A 19,951-nucleotide genomic window follows, 5' to 3' on the forward strand; every position below is an offset into this window, starting at 1 on the left:
TTATTTTACAATTCTGACAACGGCCAAAAGGGCTATTTTGGTATAAGCAATGTTTTTCCAAATTAATACCTTCTTGACATAGGTGGCGGTGCACCAAGAGCTGGTGAATGCGAAGGTGGGTGTTGGTCCTCGTCAACGGAGCGTTGCCTGGGTGCTGGTGCACGCACGGAGCGCCGGCGAGCCGGACTCACTGTACTAGGCCGCCGTGACTCCGTGTTTGGCGTCACGCTGCCGCCGCCCTTTAACTGCCGCAAGGGCAGCGTGGTTACGGTTTTATTCACTAACTCGATTCATTGTATAAAAGTATAAATATATATTTTAGGTGTCGGGCTTTGATCCATACAACAAATGTTAAACAGAAAGAGGATAATGTTTTGAGCTTTATAAAAATAAAATATTAATGTTGTTTTGGGCAACTGAAGCTCATAATAGGTTAGGCTATAAGGATTACGTTTAGTATAGTATTACTTGTATGGAAACAATTCTAAAAACACTCCAAGTACCTACGTATCGCCGAATCGAAGTAGCGCCAAAACTCATAATCCCGTTCTATTTGACATTACTATGGCAACATTCCGCAGTCCACGAGGTTAAACTATCCCACTACAGAACACAAGTTTCTAGGTTCAATTTATAGAGTGGGCCAATAATTATTTTGGAATTATTAGCAGAATGGATTTAAGAAACTGGGAAGGCCAAACCCTTCCTTCTGGATTACATTGAGCCATCCGGCCCGTCCGGGTTTCAACAATTACATGTTAGAAAGTGACTCGCATTGGGTTTCTTTAACGTAAAGTTGAGTATGACTTGCAGTTGCAGCAGCCGATATTATCGATATTCATTTCTAATGGATCAGTGAAGGACGGATTTAAGAAGAGTTACAAATTTTGCAGCTTATAAAGTTTATTTGAAATTTCCCACTAACTGAGCTTTAGCAGCGTCAATGTGATTTCGTTGAGCGTATTCTTTAATAGATCAACACAAAGACACTTTATTCACTTAAAAAAAAGTGGCGTGTTTGGAACGTGTACCTACAATAAACGAACTTTACAGAAATTAAAAATTTACTCGACAACTATTGGGAGGACGCTTGGATGATGAGCTGCTTTTTATAACTTCCTATGGAGAAGTTTGTTTTTCTAAGCCAAGTGCAACCTAGAATTTTAGAGCATTGAGGTTTGCATCTATAATATTAGTTAGGATATGATATCATCCATTAGTAGAGTCACTTTGAAGAGATACAATTGACAAAAGAACCTGAAGTAGTTCTTCTTGAAACGAACGAATTTGTATTTGACTTACAAGGCTACATAAGTACCACTTCCAAGGTTACAAGTCGGCTCAAAGAGACATGATCGATCAACTACTTTGAAGATTAAAACGAAAAATGCTTGGAAGAGGTCAATCGAGGTCGACTTTTGGTCTTTTGTAGAATTATATCAATGCTTACGACAGGATTGCAACACAGCTGCTGCAGAACTTAATAATTGTACTTATTTAAATACGCAATCATCACACCGCCTTATAGTTATAAACGTGCAATAAAATATACAAACAAACAACCAAAAGTTTCGTTTGGTACTAATATTAGTAAGAACTAATAAACATTACCTTCTCTAATTCCTTTAATGACGCAGGCGAAACATCAGAGTGTCGACGCAATTCTGGAGATCTGGGCGGGGCAAGGGCAGTGCTGGAACCGCCACTGCCAAGCCTTGCTTCAGAGTGTCGGCGTTGTAGCGCCTCAAGCACTGGTACATCCAGGAGGGAGTCTGTGCTGTCCTGAGCTGCGGGCGGCACCCTTGGCCCTGCTTTACGACGACACACGGAGCACCGCCATGAACTCTGCCAGAAATAAGTTTTTATATCTAAATTTGCTTGAGGTCACGGTTCATTAAAGCCTAGCAGGCAACTTATATAAGATATCAATGTTTACATACTTTTAGCCTCTAGTACTTGATTAAGAGAAAAAAAACTTACGAAACAAGCACTGGATATAGTTCATTTATTATTTTTTAACTGTTCTATAATTATTGTCTTTGACTTTACATAAACCACCTTTCTGTCATTCGCCACGCGGACCTACACAATTTATTTCGGAAATTTGTGCTGAGGAGGTTAGCTTAATGTTGAGCCAGGCCAGCAGGTAGAAACCAGGTCCAGGACTGCCTTATAAAGAGACAGAGATGGATGATAAAAATTTATTGTTGCGCAAATAAATAATAGTATGTAACTCCTGTGAGCAATATATATGCTATTATTTTAGGGACGCAGAAGTTCGACAGCGGTGAATGGTTAACCACTATTTTTTTTTTGGGATTTCCTTCAGGAAGTATCATCCATCGTTCAGGAAGTATCATCATACAAAGAAGATCACTGTTAGAATTTAAAGTTTGTGTTGATCATTAGTAAGTCGTAACATAATGCACCAGACTAAAATACAAAACATTTTCCAGTGGCTTGGACTTCAAGGTCGGCACAGAATAATATCGGTAAAACTGTATTGAGCAATACATTTTTCTAACATTCTAGGATGATCCATAATGCGACATGAAGTTGAAGTTAAATGATATCCATATAAAATAATAAAGCGACTACCTCTTCGTCGCTAGCAGGTTTGGAATAGGATGAGCAATCCTCGCATACACGGTGCTGACAGCCGTTGCATATGTGAAACACCTCTCCCGGCTTTAGGGCTTTTAGACATACGCGGCAAGCACCTGCGCGAGAAGGCGCTTTGCCAGCCTCACTGTAAACATGAAAAAAAGAAATTATACCAACTTATCAAAGTTTCGAATGGCGTTTCATCAGAATGTTGAATCCAACAACGCTTCGAGTACCACAGTAACTAGTTAAAACATAAAGCATTTTGTGTTATTAAATCTGGTTTCCAGAGTTGGCAGCATTTCTCCAAAACATTCACAAAAATTTAAGAAATAGAGACGATGCAATTTATAATCTAGTTTGTTGTTCTCTTTTCGAAATAGCATAATAATACGGAAGGTCAAATCGTTAGCGATTAAGGATTTTAAGTTGCAAGATGTTCCTCGGCAATATTTCACTGGCACCATACATACATGCAATAATTTTTGGACAATTTGAGGCTGCCAACGAATTGCTTGAAGGAGATTCGAACATGCTCTACTAAAATCTAATCTTTCGCCAACTTTTATCATTCCTGACCCAATAAAATAGCGAATTTCACTTGAATTGTTTGATGCTGCCAAAACACTGCAGCTGGGATTTCAACAAAATGTATTCACATGATTGCTGCTTGCTTTAGTACCGTTATAGTTTAAATAACGTTTTAAGGTGTTTTATTTATATTATTACCAATCAGTTTCTCTTCTGTAACATATTACATAGTATTTCAATCAACTCAACTCAGTCATACTTTGTTATAAAATATAAGGAATTCTTAATCAATTTTGAGCGAAGAACCAACACTGTAGAGAGTTTACCACAATTTATATAACAAATAAATCAAATTGCTGCATGGTTCATAACAATATTTTAATTTATTTTACTAATTCAGTACTTACCGTACCTCTGTACTTTAGTCTCTTGATATGTAGACATTAATATTGTACGTAATTTACATAAATAACATATGTTTTATGTATAAACCAAAGTTGTCTGCTTAGCGTTATGTTCGCGTCTGTACATTGTATTTTTCTTGTGCTAATAAGTTTAGTAAAAAAACATTAGTACCGTTCAGTCTTGGCGGGAGTGGCTGCCGGCGGAGGCTGTGCAGGTGGCGGTGCGGGCGCAGGTTCCACTACTACCTCTGTCACGCCCGCCCGTGGCCCTAGCTTCGTTACTTTAAAAATAAAGAAATGAAAATATTGAGTTATACAGTTAATTTTCCATGTCTACGCTTATACTAATATTACACCTGGATGTTATGTTTGAATTATGTTTGACTATGTGGACTAGGTTTGAATTACCAAAAAATATAGAGCAAAAAATAGGGAAGAAAATAACGACCTGTACTCAAACTAGGATTCTGTGGTTTCTTGAAAAAAAGGGGAAAAAATAATCATCTGGGCTCAAGGCAGGGTGTTCTGGTTTAGAGACCATCCGTTTTCCCACCTTTCCTAAAAAATCTTGAAGATGGTGGCGAAATTTACCCCCGTATTCTAATGATATTGTAGAAGATTTTCATTGCCTGAAAACGCGGATAATACGACGTTGTCTAAAAATGAAACAGTTAGATCGATTTATCGCCCCGAAACCCCTGAATACTAAACTCATTACATTCATGAAAATTTCCTAGATTCGGATTTTAATACAAGAAAATTACTATTATAAATTTATTAGAAACAGAGAGCAAATAGTATTGATGTATGTAACGGATAACGCAAGTCATGTTTGCTATTCGCTCGATTACCTTAGTTTTTTAAACAATTAATTATTTACGAAAAAATCTTGCACCGCTACCTTAACGCTTAAATCCACGTGATTGCGTTCTTCATAGATTTTAGCAAGGCATTTAACACACTGCGACATGAAAGAATTTCATGTCGCAGTGTTGTTAAGAAAGTCGAAGATACGGGAATTGTAGGCCCATTACTAAAATGGAACCAAAATTTCTTAAAGGATCGCTCATATTCAGGGAAAGTTGGGAAATCACGCATTGAAAATGCTAGGATATCGAAAGCTCAGGGATCGGTGTTAGGTCCACTACACTACCTAGCATACGCTAATGATATCAACAACGTTATCAATAATGTATTATTTTTAATATGCAGACACCTGCATATTGGCCGTAGATAGAAATGCAGAAAAAGTACTTGAAATAATATAAGAAGATTTCGCAATGATATGTAAATGGTCTGAAGACCATGGCTTATCCACTAACACGCAGACAACAAAGCCAAATCACATTCACTCATGTCATTTAAGAAGCGTGGGACAGTCGGGCTCTCATCTCCCCCAAAATAGCAAAATGATTGTAAATGTTGATGTTGGAAAAGAGCAACTACTGAGTTTCTTGCCGGCTCCTGCTCGGTAGAATCTGTTTTCCGAATCGGAGTCACTACAAACATACATACTTGACGTTTCAAAAGTGCTTATAAAGTAAGCCTACTTGAAATAAATGAATTTGAATTTGAGTCTAAACTAAAAGACCACCATCATGACTTCTTGTACGGCGTAGTCATCAACTGCAAATGTGAATTAATCGAACAAGTCCATCACCTTGGTCCATCTATACCTTGGTCTAATAATAGACAACCGATTAACCACATCAACAGTGTATGTTCTAAATAGCGTGCGATATTATGAAAAGTTAGTTACAAAAACAACTAAAAAGAAAAACCGTTCAAAATTAAAGTCCAATTGTATAAAGCTTTAAGTGAAAGTATGATTCAATTTGGTCTTAGCAGCTATGAACTAATTGAAAAATTACACATGAGAATAATAAAACAAATCACAACTTAAAACTTAAACACAGACATGACAATACATTGATTTATGAGCAATGTAAAACACTCACAATAAAACAAAAAATTCAATTACAACTCCTCATTGAGAACTTTCTGAAATATAATGAAAATATGCGTATAAGCTGGCAATAATAACCAGAAGAATACATAAAAAAACCTTACAGGAGTGAATAATTATTATAGCAAAAGAACCACTAAATATATGCTACCTAGACTAATGAATAAACCTACTCATGACGTTGACAGACTCCGTGACGTAGGTAACGTAAAACACATTCAAAAAAAATTACCATATAATAAACCTAACATAAAATCTTTACACATAGTAACATAGGAACACCTGTATAACGTATGCATTCGGAGCAGCGCCAAACCGGTCACACGTGTCTATTGAGCGACGCGATGGCTCGCAGTACAGAATTACCTACACTGGATTAATTTGTGTGATACCTGCTGACTACGGTATTGCTTTTTTAAAGATTAAATGATATTGTGTATTATTTAAACTTATAAGATATTAGATATTAGATATTAGAGGAATGTGCAGCGTCCAAACAAACTCATGTGAGTTTCAGGATGCGAAGAATATTAATTGAATTGATATTGATGAAATATTAATAAAATAAATACCTCAGGAGCTCCTATGCTCATCCGACCCACCACTGGTGTAAACGAGGACGAAGAGGACGATGTGAGCTATTCTACCCGCTAAAACAACACCCCAGCGTCCCGGATCGTGACAGTGCAGGGATCGCGGTCAAGCCCTAGCACCATAAGGTCCTAAGCTACTTGTAAGATGCGCTAAGCCTAACAGCTTAAATAACAACATTCGTACCACGACAATTAGTTCGGGTAAGGAGACTCAGACTCAAGGCCCGTACCGATAGTCATAACAGGAAAAGGAAGTAAATTCTGGTAAATTTTTTTATAACCACAATGTCGTGTGGAGTTATATAATACCCCACAAAATGAAATATGCTTTAGGTAGAGTCAAAAATTTATCAACAAATATTTCACATAATTAAATATCTAGCATATTCCAGTAGATTTCGCAGCGTGCATAGCTCGAATTCTTATTGAGACGAATTCCATTGAAGTAGTGGATATTAAAATAGGCGTGCGATATTTGATTTTGGTGGTGCATTTTTCAAAATGGACTGATTGCAGTATAACTGCCTCGTTGGTCTAGATGTGGATAGCGTGTTCAGCTACGGATGGACGGAGGATGCTTTTTAGAATATAGCAAATCTGATACAAAAAATAGTTCATAATAAAAAAAGCACTGTCCCGAAAGACTGGCAGACAATTACAACCCAATATTCTCAACGTAGACATTATTGAGAGAATTTTCTTTGAGCATACTAAGGGCGATAATGATAAAAGAAATAAAAGCGATGATTACTTAGTGGTTAGAGCTTCGGCCTCCATTTCATGGTGACGGAGTTCGAACCCCGGTACGCACCTTTCACTTGACTTATATGCGTTTTTAATTTGAGAAATTTAAAATGCCACTTACTTTAACTATGAAGGAAAATATCGAGAATAAACCTACATACCTGAGAGTTCTCCGTAACGTTTTCAAACGGAAGTGAAGTCTACCAATTCTCATTTAGCCCGCGTGGTGGACTATGGCCTAAACCCTCCTCATTCTGAGAGGCAACACGTGTAGTAAGCCGGCAATGGGGTACCATGATGATGATGATGATCTTAGGCTTATCATCATGATCTTAGGATGATCATGATCATCATCATTGGAGGAACCCTAAGATTGGAAAAATATGTAGGAAAGTAAAATTTTAGTCGGGATATATCCATGAAACCTGGTATAGTAAATGAAAAATACGTGTTTCGCAGTGGTATTATCGATATTTACTTATCCTTGGAGACCGGATACTGCATAGGTATCCGGTCTCCGAGGATTTTTTTATAATCTCACGCAAATGAGGGCGTCAGCACGTTTCAAATAAAATATATTTCAAAGTCATTTATGTACACATTTTCAAAAAATGTTTGAAATGATTGTTTATTATATCAAAAGCTCTTTATTTGGTAACTATGACTCATCTACACTATTATATAACAGAATAATTAAAAACTAAATTAAATTAAAATCTTACATGATATTAATATTAAATATACAAAATAGTTACAAGTTAGAATCTCTGCCTCCAGGCATGGCTTCAATATATAGCTTGTAAATTAGAGAGTCGTATCTATTTATCCCGCGTAATGCTTTCAGAATGACGTTACTGCTTACCCACGTTCTTTCATCAAGGATGCTATTCGTTTTCTTCTGATTGCAAAAAAGTCAGTATCAGTGGTAAGCCCAGCGTGTAACAGCATTCTGAAACCATCATTATACAGAAATCGTAGGGCGTTTAGCAATGCCTGTATATAGCTGGTCCACAGGGATCCCATGTAAAGGTTTGACAAAAGGCTTTGAACAAACTAACTTTTGCTTCCTACAGGCAAACCTGTGGACCAATATATCACAGCGCGGCGGCAATGCCCTACGCTCGCCCCATATATCTCTAACTTTTTGTCTATAAAAATATATATTTGAAGAAGCGAAAAATATATTCAACGTTCGAAACAGTGCTATTTTTGGGTAGAGTGTTTTAGATACTAGGTATGCACATTGCACACTGAACACTGAATGTATTACTTACTTACCTAGCTCAGAGTGCATACCTATTTGGGAATTTGGTTTAAAGGGAATTCAAATAGGTATGCGGTTTGTTTGTGCTCTATTCCTTCCATTTTGCGGAATGTACTGACAGCGGAGTGAAGCCCGCGGGGGCTCGGTGAGCGCTCGCAATATTCCGTTATGAATATTGAGAAATGCTGCTCACTACGGGCCTCATTTTAGACCCAGTTATCACATATTTTACGGCATTGTCAAGCTTGCCTTTCAATGGGAATATTTAAGTAAGTAGTTTATAACATAATTTGTGATAAAATAGAAACAAGGTAAATAAAAATTATACCTTTTTCGCTTTCATCGCTGAATAAAGCTCATTAAGCCTGTTTGTTTTGTTTGGTTTAAATCTTTATTACACACACAAATATTTATAATGAAAAAAGACTAAAAGAAAAAAGCACAACAATACATATTTTAGCTTGCTATATATACGTATTTCATGCCTCACAGATTTTTTGGTCGCTTATAAAGATAAATAAAGCTTGCTATAATTTTGCGATAAGAAGTTACAATTTTATAGTGTAAGGCGTAATGCATTATAGCACAAATCATTGTTTGTTATTTTTAGGTTAATGATTATTTTTTTATTCCACTACAAGTTAGACCTAGCTAGTTAGCTCACCTGTTGGTAAGTGATGATACAGTCTAAGATGGTAACGGGCTAACCTGTTAGGGGTATGGCAGTTATATTAAACCTATACATTAGTCGGTTTCTAAGCGACATCGTACGAGAATTTTTACTCGCTGAGCGGCAAGTCTTTGTCGGCAAGGTGTTAACTAGCCACGGCAGAAGCCTCCCACCAGACTAGACCAGAGAATTGGATAGAAGCAGGCGTTACTGTGCGGAAATCACAAGGGGAATTTGAGAAATTGTAATTTTCCAATTTTAATTTTCCCCTGCCGGGACCCAAACCCAGGACCTCCCACTTCAATCCACAGCGCGGTACACAACACGCGCTACAAGTACAGTAGCGGTTTTTTTCTTTTTTCTTGGTCACAGCTAGTGCTATAATCCGCGAAAACCAGACCAATCTTTGGTTGGTATACCTACTGTTGTAAAAGATTAAACAGATTATAGCAATTAAGCTTTAATTTAAATAATAACTGTACCGATGTTGCCTTGGATAAAATGTAACACTCATACAATACGGCATTTAGAAACCCATCTGTATAATTTATTTTCTGTGATTCTAGATTCTTATCACTTTATCAGCCTGAGCTGATACTTTGCATAATTAAATCGGTCTCATTTCGAAATTGGTATCGGAATTGGAGCGGCAGATACGATGTCGATCAGGTAAAATGTATCGAACACTGGCTTTCATATTATCCTCAAATATGATCACTATTAATAATCATAATTTTTTTTGAATGTCCAACTGCTGGGCAAAGGTTTCTCTCGTAACTTAGAGGGACTTTGAGCGTAGTACCACAAACTTTAACTATCATTATCATATGTTAAGTGATATTAATGTTCTCTGAGGCACGGGCGTGTACAAAGTCAAAAGCCCCTAAACGGTAACTAAAAGCTTCTGATTTTAAGGCTCAACGACGAATCGCTCAACGAATCTAGGCTACCGTAATCCGTAGATTCAAGAGCTTATTGAATATACAGTTTATAATTATACCTTTACATTTAAGCCTTAGCTGCCTTTGCTAAGGTCCCGGTCAGTACTTAAGCCTGATAATAATTGCAGCATTACTTGTTGGCCGAGGACAAATCGCATTGTTTCAGTCATTAGTAGACTTCACCGGTCGCCCGAGCCGGTTCGCCAGCACGTGTTCCGTGGCCAGCATGTTAGTGACTTGTTTAGTCTAAGCTCTACGTTTCTCTCTCATATCAGTAACTAACTATAAACAGCTTTTTCATTTCAGCAAACAAACAACCGGAGTCAAAAACAGCTGACCACAGAAATTTTCAATTTTTGGTAAATATTTTGAGAAAATAGTGATTGATGAGATTTTTCTAAGGGGACGGAACCCCAAGGTAAGAAAGTATAGGGGCTTTTAGGGCAGTTTTTACTAGTTAATAAAACAAAAGTTCGTTTGAAAGTCCTTAATTTTTTATGATATTCTTTAAGTGTATTCTTAGCTTTTAGCTGTACTTGCAGATTTTTTTCAGGAGCACGGAGGTCGCTTGCACGAGCACGTTGGGAAAAAATTTTCACACATTCTCAAATTCTTCGGAGGTGTTCTTCGGATCATTGTATAAGGGAGGAGGTCAGTGCCAGTAATTATTAAGAGGACATTCAGGCTGAAGATAAGTTTTAGGTAAGTAATGACGACCATTTAACAACAGATTAAACAAGATGCCTAATCCGGGATAAAATAAAGCCACGTATAAATCCGAGGGCAGGAGTTATTACGGGGCCTAAAGGTTCAAAGTCTGGAGTGTTTATCTTTTGCATATTGATTTTCTTTCATCACAAAAGACTCTTATGCTATATACCATTTTATCATATGGTAATGGTAAATGGTAGCACTCTCGTAATAATAATATAAGCGTTAATGTTTTCTATTGAAATATATATGTTGTTTTTACTTTTGTACATTGCCATTTGTGCCTAGATCTATCGCATCGAAAATCGACACCAGTAAGTAAGCAAGCAAGCGTTTACTAAAAGTTGTATTACATCATGAATACACATGTGAAACCATAGCCACAGCAATAATTTACGTTTGAAGTTAAAAATCAATCTTATCAAATATATTCATCATGGCTAGCACAAGCTGGGCACACATATTTTATCCCCCGATTTTATCCACTGACAATGGACAAAAATTTACTTGCCTCCCTACCAAAGCACTGAAACAGGGAAAAGGAGAAGCTTAATCAGTTTTAATTACAAGTTTGGTTATTTTTTTATTGTTTTATTACTCCTGGGTAAACTGTGGGCGATAAACATTTTGTCCTTTCCTCGTGATGAAAAATAAATCCTGCTCATGAACGCAGTTTAAATTAAGTAGTGCTATACTTATCTACATGGAAGAGTAGGAACGGTAAAGCACTATTAAATTTAATCTGCCAACTCCTTCTTAAAGAAGCGCTAACACAGGGAATGGACCTGGTTGAGCCCGGTTCCGTTTCCGTTTCCGTTTTGTCAATATGACTTCATCATATTAATATATAACTACTAATAACGGAATATATTCCATTCTGAGCGGAATGTATAGCGATCACCGTATGGTAAGAGGCTCGTTGAGTATAAACTTTGAACTTGGAAGAGTCAGACTGATGAAATCTTCACTACGACCTACTCGTGCCCATATCCAAAACCGGGAGAGCTTTCAGCTAGAAATACAGAACCGATTCGATTGCTTTGTAGATTGCGATACTGTGGACCATCTGAATAACAGGTTGGTGGAAACTGTCCTTACGGTCGGGTCTAAGTTCACAAGAGTCACCGAAAAAATAAGACTAATAAGTACACTCAAGCTTATGAGGCAAGAGATGAGACTACAGTCTACAGTCTAAACTTGTGGTTTGTGGAACTTCAATACAGAGCGTATTAAAAAAGCCATTGAGCAAAACGGTGACTCTGTAGTATTCGCTAGACAACAAACCCAGTTGACGTATCTGAAGACTGACGATGGTAGTATTATTTCTTCCAAACGTGAAATAATCCAAACGTGGATAGTAAAATACCACAATACCGACACCTGTTGACGATTCTAGACCTAAATTGACCTGGCTGCACTGGTGGGCGCTATATCGGAAATATCCCGGACGTCAGTCTATACGAGATTAGTGAGGCTCGCCCGGTGATAACTGGAAAGTAACATAACTCCTGAAAGCAGGTGGAAAACCGTTGATGAAATTCTTTCAGTGATTTTTTGATTCCGTCATTGACCAAGGCAAAACGCCAGAGCCATGGCAGTGGGGAGGGAGGTGGTTCTTCAAAAAAGGTGACAACACCTCGGCTTAAGACCGGCGTTAAACTTATAAAACATGTTTATGATGCCTGGGAACGTTCACAGAACGCCATGGGGGTTTTTTGTTATTTATCTAAAGCTTTCGATTGTGTTGATCATAAAACCTTGCTTCTTAAGCTATGGTATCCAAATTGTTGCACTAAATTTGAACCAAAAAGGTTTGCATAAAAGTTATAAATTCTCAGGGTTCAAATACCCCAATGGGTGTCTCACAAGGCTCGATTTTGGGTCCCTTTCTATTTTTAGTGTATATAAATGATGTACCGTACCATGTCAGTGGAACATGCGAAATTGTATTGTTGGCAGATGATACATCTCTAATTTTTAAGACTAATAGGAGTAAGATAACTCTGACGATGTAAACCTTGTTATGTCGCATGTGTCGCACTAGTTTACTGTAATCAACTTACTTTTAAATGCAAAAAAACAAAGTGTTTCGAATTTATCTCACCAAATGTAAAGAAAATTGATAAAGATATAATGATTAATGGTGAATCACAGGCGTGACCTTGGATAATAAGCTACAGGGGGGGTGCCCATATAGATACACTAGCGGGTAAACTAAGCTCGGCTGCCGAGAGCTCGCAGTCAGAAAAATTTGACAGATTACTGACGTTGAAATAGAATTTTATTCTTGTTTATTGTTGTCTTGTTGCTTGTTTATTTAGCAAACTTTCATAATGTTATGTCCTACGGAATCTTGTTATGGGGTATCCTGCTGATATCGAAACTTTATTTATATTGCAGAGAAGTGCTGTACGATTAATATATAAACTTAAATCACGGTAATCCCTCCGTGAGAAGTTTAAAGAAATAGGTATACTTACTGTAACTTCACAATATATTTATAATAATATAGTATTTGTAAGACAACATATTAGTCTATATAACGAAAAGTGGATATAAACAGTCGACTTACAAGAAATGGTCATAAATTAGTGACTTCATCTTACAAATTACAAACACAAATAACATCTTACACTTGTTCATATTACAAATTATAAGCACCAAACTTAGGAGCTATAACTAGAATTTCATGTATCACTCTTGAAACTGATATACGTATATTTTGATTAAGTCCTACTATCATACCCATTTAGTTATTAACATAACTAATTGATAGGTCATGCTAATTAGCGACTTGGTGAAAACGTTATAACGGACAATAAGTATTAATAACATAGACTAAAAATCTATAAAGTTCTCCACAGCGAAAAAAATATATGTGTTTCTTGCGCATTCTTCTGATTAAAAGGCTCGAAGTAAGTTTTCTTGACATTAAAAAGTGAGTGTAACAAAGCTTCCGCTGATGTAAATGTACTTCAAGTTAATAAAATTGGAGGATAAAATAAACCACTATATTATGTATATTTCGAGAATACCTATTATTTCGGTTATTTTATAATTTTATTTATTAACAAAAAATAGCTTTTTTTAGGTCGATACTTATTCAAAATTAGCTTTTCATTATTTTCACTGATCAATCTCCGTGAGACATCTTCGGGATTGTTAGTAATTAATTAAGTAGAGATAAGGCAGCCTTTGCACATATGCGTGTATATTTATTTACCTTTTGTTTTGTTCAATTTGTTTTTTTTTCTGTATGTGCAATAAAGACTTTCTATCTATCTCTCTAAGTGCCTTGTGCCCAGTTGGCATACATAAGAGCCATAAACTAGAATATAATGTATTTACTACCCACTGACTTAATATTCATATCATGTCAGTGTTACTACCCACCAAAGTGTATCTCATGTATTCAAATTAATTTATTTAATCAAATTCTTAGCAATTAATATACTTCCATCATCAATGCGATACTTTAAGATTATATGCCTTCGTGTGTGGCGGAACTTGATGGAATAAATTAAAATTTATAATTTAGCAGCTCTGTGAATTCATAATTTGATGTCACATCCCTGACACACACTATAAATTGTAATCAAGGTGCTGTATTACGTGTGTCTTCAATCACCTGTGTAATAATTATACCCAAGTGCTACTGTATGATATTGTTACAAGCACCTTATTATTAGGAACTAAGATTACTACGTAATTAAATACGTGAAAAAAGGTATTTACTTTCAAGCCTAGTACCTACGTATCATAAATGGAAATTTCAGGATTATTCATTTTGTTTAAGATTTGACAGAAGGTTCGAGGCCTCAGATATATGGTACAGAATAGTCTTAGAACAAGGCAAGCAACTTTTCAGTCAAACAAGTTTGGACAACGATTAACTTGCGATTAAAAGAGTGTTCTGGAACTTCGGACTGATGAACTGATTAAAATCATTAGTCAGAGTCATCAGGATTTGGTATTTGGATTTAGATTATATGTATGTTACGGTACGTCTATCTCAAAACCGTTCAACCTTTGTTTGTAATGCGTCGTACGCGTATGTGTGTAAAAAAAATTAGTGTTATCAACACAATGACGAATATATTATAATAAGTTTGTATATGTAAACAAATAATAAATTTATACACTATAGTCTATAAATTTATTATGTGTTTATATGAAAAAAATATTTCAATAATGTCCTATTCAAATAATTTTGCAACATAACATATTATTACGGAAACATTTTACATAAAAATCCTATATGTGAAACATTGGTAAATGTACTTCAATCACTATCAGATAAACAATAAAATTCTCATCATCAAAATAATGTGCATATTAAGATATACATGTATAATATTAACTTTACCCGGACTGTCTTGTAATAGATTTCGTGTTAGATGAAGGAAATAAGGTTTTCACGTATAAATAATTTCCCATGTGTAAATTATTATCAACAAACTTAGCAACTTCGTATAACTTCAGAGTTCCACTTCATAGCTCCGACACTTATAAATTGTAATTAAGCTTCTATCTTCTGTAGTAATTTCTTGATTAATAGTACGGGATATAGACTTTAGTGATAAATAGAAGGAGTATGGAAGGAGTTACTCAGAATAATACATAGACTTGCCTACTTTACATAAATAAATAATTATAATATATTTTAGAAACAATCATTCTTTATCAAAAAAGTTTTCGTCTATCTATATCTACTTATTATAAAATGTACGGGGGCGAATTTTGTACAGAGGATATTTAATTTTATTGTTTTTGGATGCTTCTCCCTAATATACACTGAAGTTAAAATTGTATTTGTAACTTTGCACTATTTGAGTTCATTCTACGAGGTAAGACAAAGGATACTTACTTATTATCCCGAAATTCAGCTCAGTTTTTGGTTAAACATAAGCATACGAATCAACCAACAATGGTATTTCGATTCTTCCCTCAACAATTACGATTCTTTTTTATTGGTAGGATATGAGACTGATTGATACCAAATTATCTGTCAAACCTCCAAAGGCGGGTTCTGCATCTATTTACTGACTTGGGTAGTGGCTTATCCAGAGCTAGAGTGCTGCTGTAGTTAAGCCTTACATTATTAATGCAGTCATTTTAATTAGGGAATTTAAAGTAATTTAAAAGAGGTAGAACTACGTGATTAAAGGTCTCAAATTGTGGGTGATTAAAGCTCCAAGAGCAAGAACAGATATATTATTGAGTTAGGTGTAGACTATGTAGCAATACGTTGCGTCCTGCAATTTACGCGGGGGGAGCCGCAAGGCACATCTAATTTGAAATAAAAGTAATGGATTACCCAATATTTATAAAATTTGTACATGTTACCTTTATCTTGTGCCGTAAGGAGTGAAGAAGATAGTGTCTGACGAAGTTTGCCAAAAGTGCCGGGCGTTTCAATCTGACCGGGCACGGTTGTTTCCTCCGTCGCCACCATCTGGAAAAAAGAAGAAATTCAAATTAGGAACCTAAAACAAAGTAATAAAGCTTGACACTCAAATCGCGTAAATAGAAGTAACACGAGACAATACAAGTATGGGCTGCAGGAACCGTTCAAACTCTTTTTGCACCACTCTGTAGGCCTATAGTTTTAAAGTTACTGTCGATGAGCATAACCACTGCTTTTATGAGAGCTCTTTGTAAACATAATTAATTAATATGTTTTTATCATTCCTTCCTTCCTACGAGCACATAATTTTACTTTTTTAAATATTTTCTACTGCATATCATTTTGTCATGTGTGAAACCTGTAAAGAGGCTGCCAATCACCACCCTGTTAGTTTACACTAACAATATTTCGGTACCTAGCGTGAGTTCCTAGAATGGGTAATGAAAATTTTATCCATTGTAGGTATGATAATTTCGTCGAACACTGTTTTCAATAGAAAGTATTTTTAGCCTATGTTTGCGCAACGATATTTCTGAGAAGAGGTAAAAGCTATCGATCGATATTTTCTATTTTTGAAATGCGTTGGTGTCACAGGCAAAGAGTGGTAGCAAAAGTGCAAGGCCTTTTTTAAATACATTTTTACTTGTAATATTATATCGCTGGTAAACAAATTAATGATTACTATCACATTTTATTGATAATAACCACGAGCTTTGCTCCCGTTTTTCGAGAATAGGAAGATGTCGAAACGAGGGTCTCAAGTAACTTGAGAATAACTAGTTATATCCTGTATTACATTTGAGGGTGGAACTGTTGTTTCATTTACATAACGAGCCAATATAAGTATGAAAAACTAAAAATTGCTAAACCGAAACATTTTTGGAAATAAATTTTTGGTTCGAAAAATATACTTATTGTTTATCACGAGGCATATTTTTGTTGACGAGATCCATCCTCAATCTCTCAGTACCTTTAGGTATTAGAGCATAATTAATTTTATATGGGGCTATAGGGTCTTTACAGACATAATAAAATGAAATAAACATTGAAATCGATGAAAACAAAAGAAAAGTATGTGAGGTGAAAATCGGCAGACATAGATACCTAAATACACACCATTTAAAGTTGTTTAAAAAATAAAGTAGTAGTAGTTATAATAATTCTTATACCAAAATAACGAGTGAATGTGTCGTAAATTTTACGGAGAGCAACAGATGGAGTACGGAATACATAAAGCGCGGGAAAATCAATATTGTCCTGTCCTGAATTTCACCTCCCGTGGTTTTAATATCGCACGGGCGCGAGCCATTGCAAGCCTTTGTAATATTCTGTTCAATTCGGTTAATAGTTTTATTAGTACGGAACTTTTTTTGGCTGTATCGTCAGACCCAGACAACTACGTACAACTTCTTACTCATCGAGACTAATCTTTTACAAGATGGACGTAAAAACGCTGACTTTTTTTAGGAATTGCTGTACTAACCGTAAAAAACATGGGATCATTTGCTAGCTTATCCAGCGATTCCCTGCGACTCGCTTAGTGGCATCTGTCTACCTAGTGAAGATCTATCAACGGTGAATACTTTGGTAGACCAACGTTAATTGAATTCAGTACCCGAATGAGTTTAAAATTTTGTATTTCCTTTTTCTGAAGTGCAACTCCTCCTAAAATCCACGGAGGATGGAAACATTTGATAAAGTATACTCGAGTTGATTTTGAAACCTATTCCATAAAAAAAATTGGTTTCCTAAATACAAAATTATACAATCAATTAATGTTGCCATAGCATACGTAAAGCTCGAGAGCCACTCTATCATTTCACACATCTCTAAAATAATTGGTGAAACTGAGTTTACTTTTTGAGATTCGGTATTTAAAACAGACGTTATTTATAATTCATTCATTTACAGTCATGTGTCAGAGTCACCCAGAATATACATATCACCATTTTAAAAACACACAATCATGAATAAAATCTGTTCAGTGTGTTTTGAGATAAGCGCTCTCGATAGCTTTCTGCTGAAATTGAATTACAGTTGTCTTTACTTTTAAAACTATGGTATGGTTTTGCACTTACTCTGACATTGATATGGGTATTAAAGAATGACATAATGATCATATGTTCAAGGTAGGAATAGTAACAAAAAATATAACTTTAAATGCAATCAAATGCGGATAAGAATCCTCACTAATAAAATTGCCCTTTGTTTGTTTAACGTCGTAACTGAGGCCCAACCAATTAATTTGATTTTTAGCGTAAAACTACTTGGTAGGACGGAGAGAGTAGCATGTGCTACTTTTTATCCTAGAAAATAGAACGGTCCCCAGGGGATTTGCAAATACTGTAATAATGGCGAACAAAAACGCGGGCAACACCTAGTTACGAATGAGAGGCAGGTGTTGTATTATAGATACATATACATCTGTTATAAAGTACCTACAGCTTTTTGTCACAGAGTTCGCCCGGGTCAATTCTTCCGCCATGCATTATTGCTGAAGAGCGTGGTTTCCTTTATAATTACAGGCACATAAAGTTAAGTACCTACGACTACGGTTGATGGGCACAGAACGGCACTTGTAGGACGTGACGTCCTGGCATACCGTACGAAGTATTGCTCTGTTTATATCCATCAATTATTACTAGCAAAAAGATATCGTAATATTCATATCTATGTATACTATGATATAATTAAAGCGGTGGTAGCCTAGTGTTTAGGGATTCGGTTGACCTTTCGATGGGGCCGAGTTCGATCCCTGGCATCAATCTACCTTTTTTGAGATATATGTGCGTTTTTAATTTAAGCAAATAAAATATTACTTGCTTTAACGGTAAAGGTGAACATCGTGAGAAAACCCGTATGCTTGAGAGCCTCCATACCGTTAAAAGGCGTGTAAAGTCTACCCATCCGCACTTGGTCTACGTGGTGGACTACAGCCTAAGCCCTTCTTGTTCTGAGAGGAGACTCGAGCTCTGTAGTGGTCGGTAATGTGTTGATAATGAAGATGATGATGATGATGATTAACATATATCATCTTCATCAAATTATTGTCCCACTGTTGAGCACATACATAATAAAAAAGAGGTATTTAGACCACAAACATACTCTAATACGGCTGATGATCACAGTATCTCTGACATTCCACATACGATCACATTGTATTCTGCGAGAAAAAAGAAATCGTGATGGATGAGTGAATTAGTAATAACAATAAAATGTTGAGTGAGTTTAAAAACTCGTGTCGCAAATTCATAAATCACGATACAGCTCCCCATACATAAAATAACGATTCAGTAATACTGCCGTAATTTAATGGAGAGCAGAGCAACAGATGGAGAACGGAATACATAAGGCGGGACCAAATCAATATTGTCGTCTCCGGAATTTCACCTCGGGCGTTTTTATTGCCTCGCCCCGGATTCCGTATCATCATCGACTTCCTGTGATATCCACTCTAATATGCGGAATAATGCGGAAGTCAATTTTCTCTATTCGGTATGTATTTAGGGTCAAACTACTGAACGATTCGGGTGAAAAATATTTTAAACATTCTGTTAACGCACCCTCGTTTTGACATTGTGATCGTATGACAGCTAAGCTAATAGAAAGATGGATTCTAAGATGTAATTATATTCCATAATTTTTTTTTATAGTTTATCAGACATAATGAGGATAGTGCCTATTATCGAGTTTAAAATGATATTCATAAAACCTGACTGACTTCATCCGTGTTTTGCACGATTTTACCAACATTGATTTTGCTGCTGAATCTGTTCAATTTCATTGTTAAAAACCCCGCAGAAAAGGCACCGTGTGCTTTTTCGGTATAAAAAGTATTCTAGCAAGTTAAGAGGAACAGGGGACAAACAATCAAAATAGAAACACTTTCACTTCCATAATATGGGTACACAGCAAATAAAACCGCTGATAAAAAATTAACCATGACTATTAAAGTAGGATTAATTAAAATTTAAACTAAAACTTCATGTTTGGTGTGTTGGATGTGTGGGCACAAATACAATTACTGCTCATATGAAGATAGCGAGTCGGTAATACAGTTGTAAATTTCATAGACAACATCAGTTGTCGGACGAAATATACGAACAGAGACAAAAC

General features: G+C 36.0%; 1 protein-coding gene across 1 annotated transcript in view; it reads right to left on the minus strand.

Annotated features, from left to right (window-relative positions):
• LOC120630625 (regulating synaptic membrane exocytosis protein 1) overlaps positions 1 to 19,619 on the minus strand; it is a 32,433-nt gene extending 12,814 nt beyond the window's left edge. Inside the window, exons 1-6 of the mRNA XM_039899889.1 lie at positions 19,557 to 19,619; positions 15,775 to 15,883; positions 3,712 to 3,820; positions 2,596 to 2,749; positions 1,612 to 1,845; positions 70 to 245 (exon numbers count right to left, since the gene is read on the minus strand). Of these exons, the coding sequence (XP_039755823.1) occupies positions 70 to 245; positions 1,612 to 1,845; positions 2,596 to 2,749; positions 3,712 to 3,820; positions 15,775 to 15,883; positions 19,557 to 19,619 (845 nt within the window). The remainder of the gene's footprint in view (positions 1 to 69; positions 246 to 1,611; positions 1,846 to 2,595; positions 2,750 to 3,711; positions 3,821 to 15,774; positions 15,884 to 19,556) is intronic.
• Between the last annotated feature and the right edge of the window lie 332 nt (positions 19,620 to 19,951).

The sequence above is a fragment of the Pararge aegeria genome, chromosome 16 (genome assembly GCF_905163445.1).
Source record: "Pararge aegeria chromosome 16, ilParAegt1.1, whole genome shotgun sequence".
In the NCBI taxonomy this organism is placed as follows: domain Eukaryota; kingdom Metazoa; phylum Arthropoda; class Insecta; order Lepidoptera; family Nymphalidae; genus Pararge; species Pararge aegeria.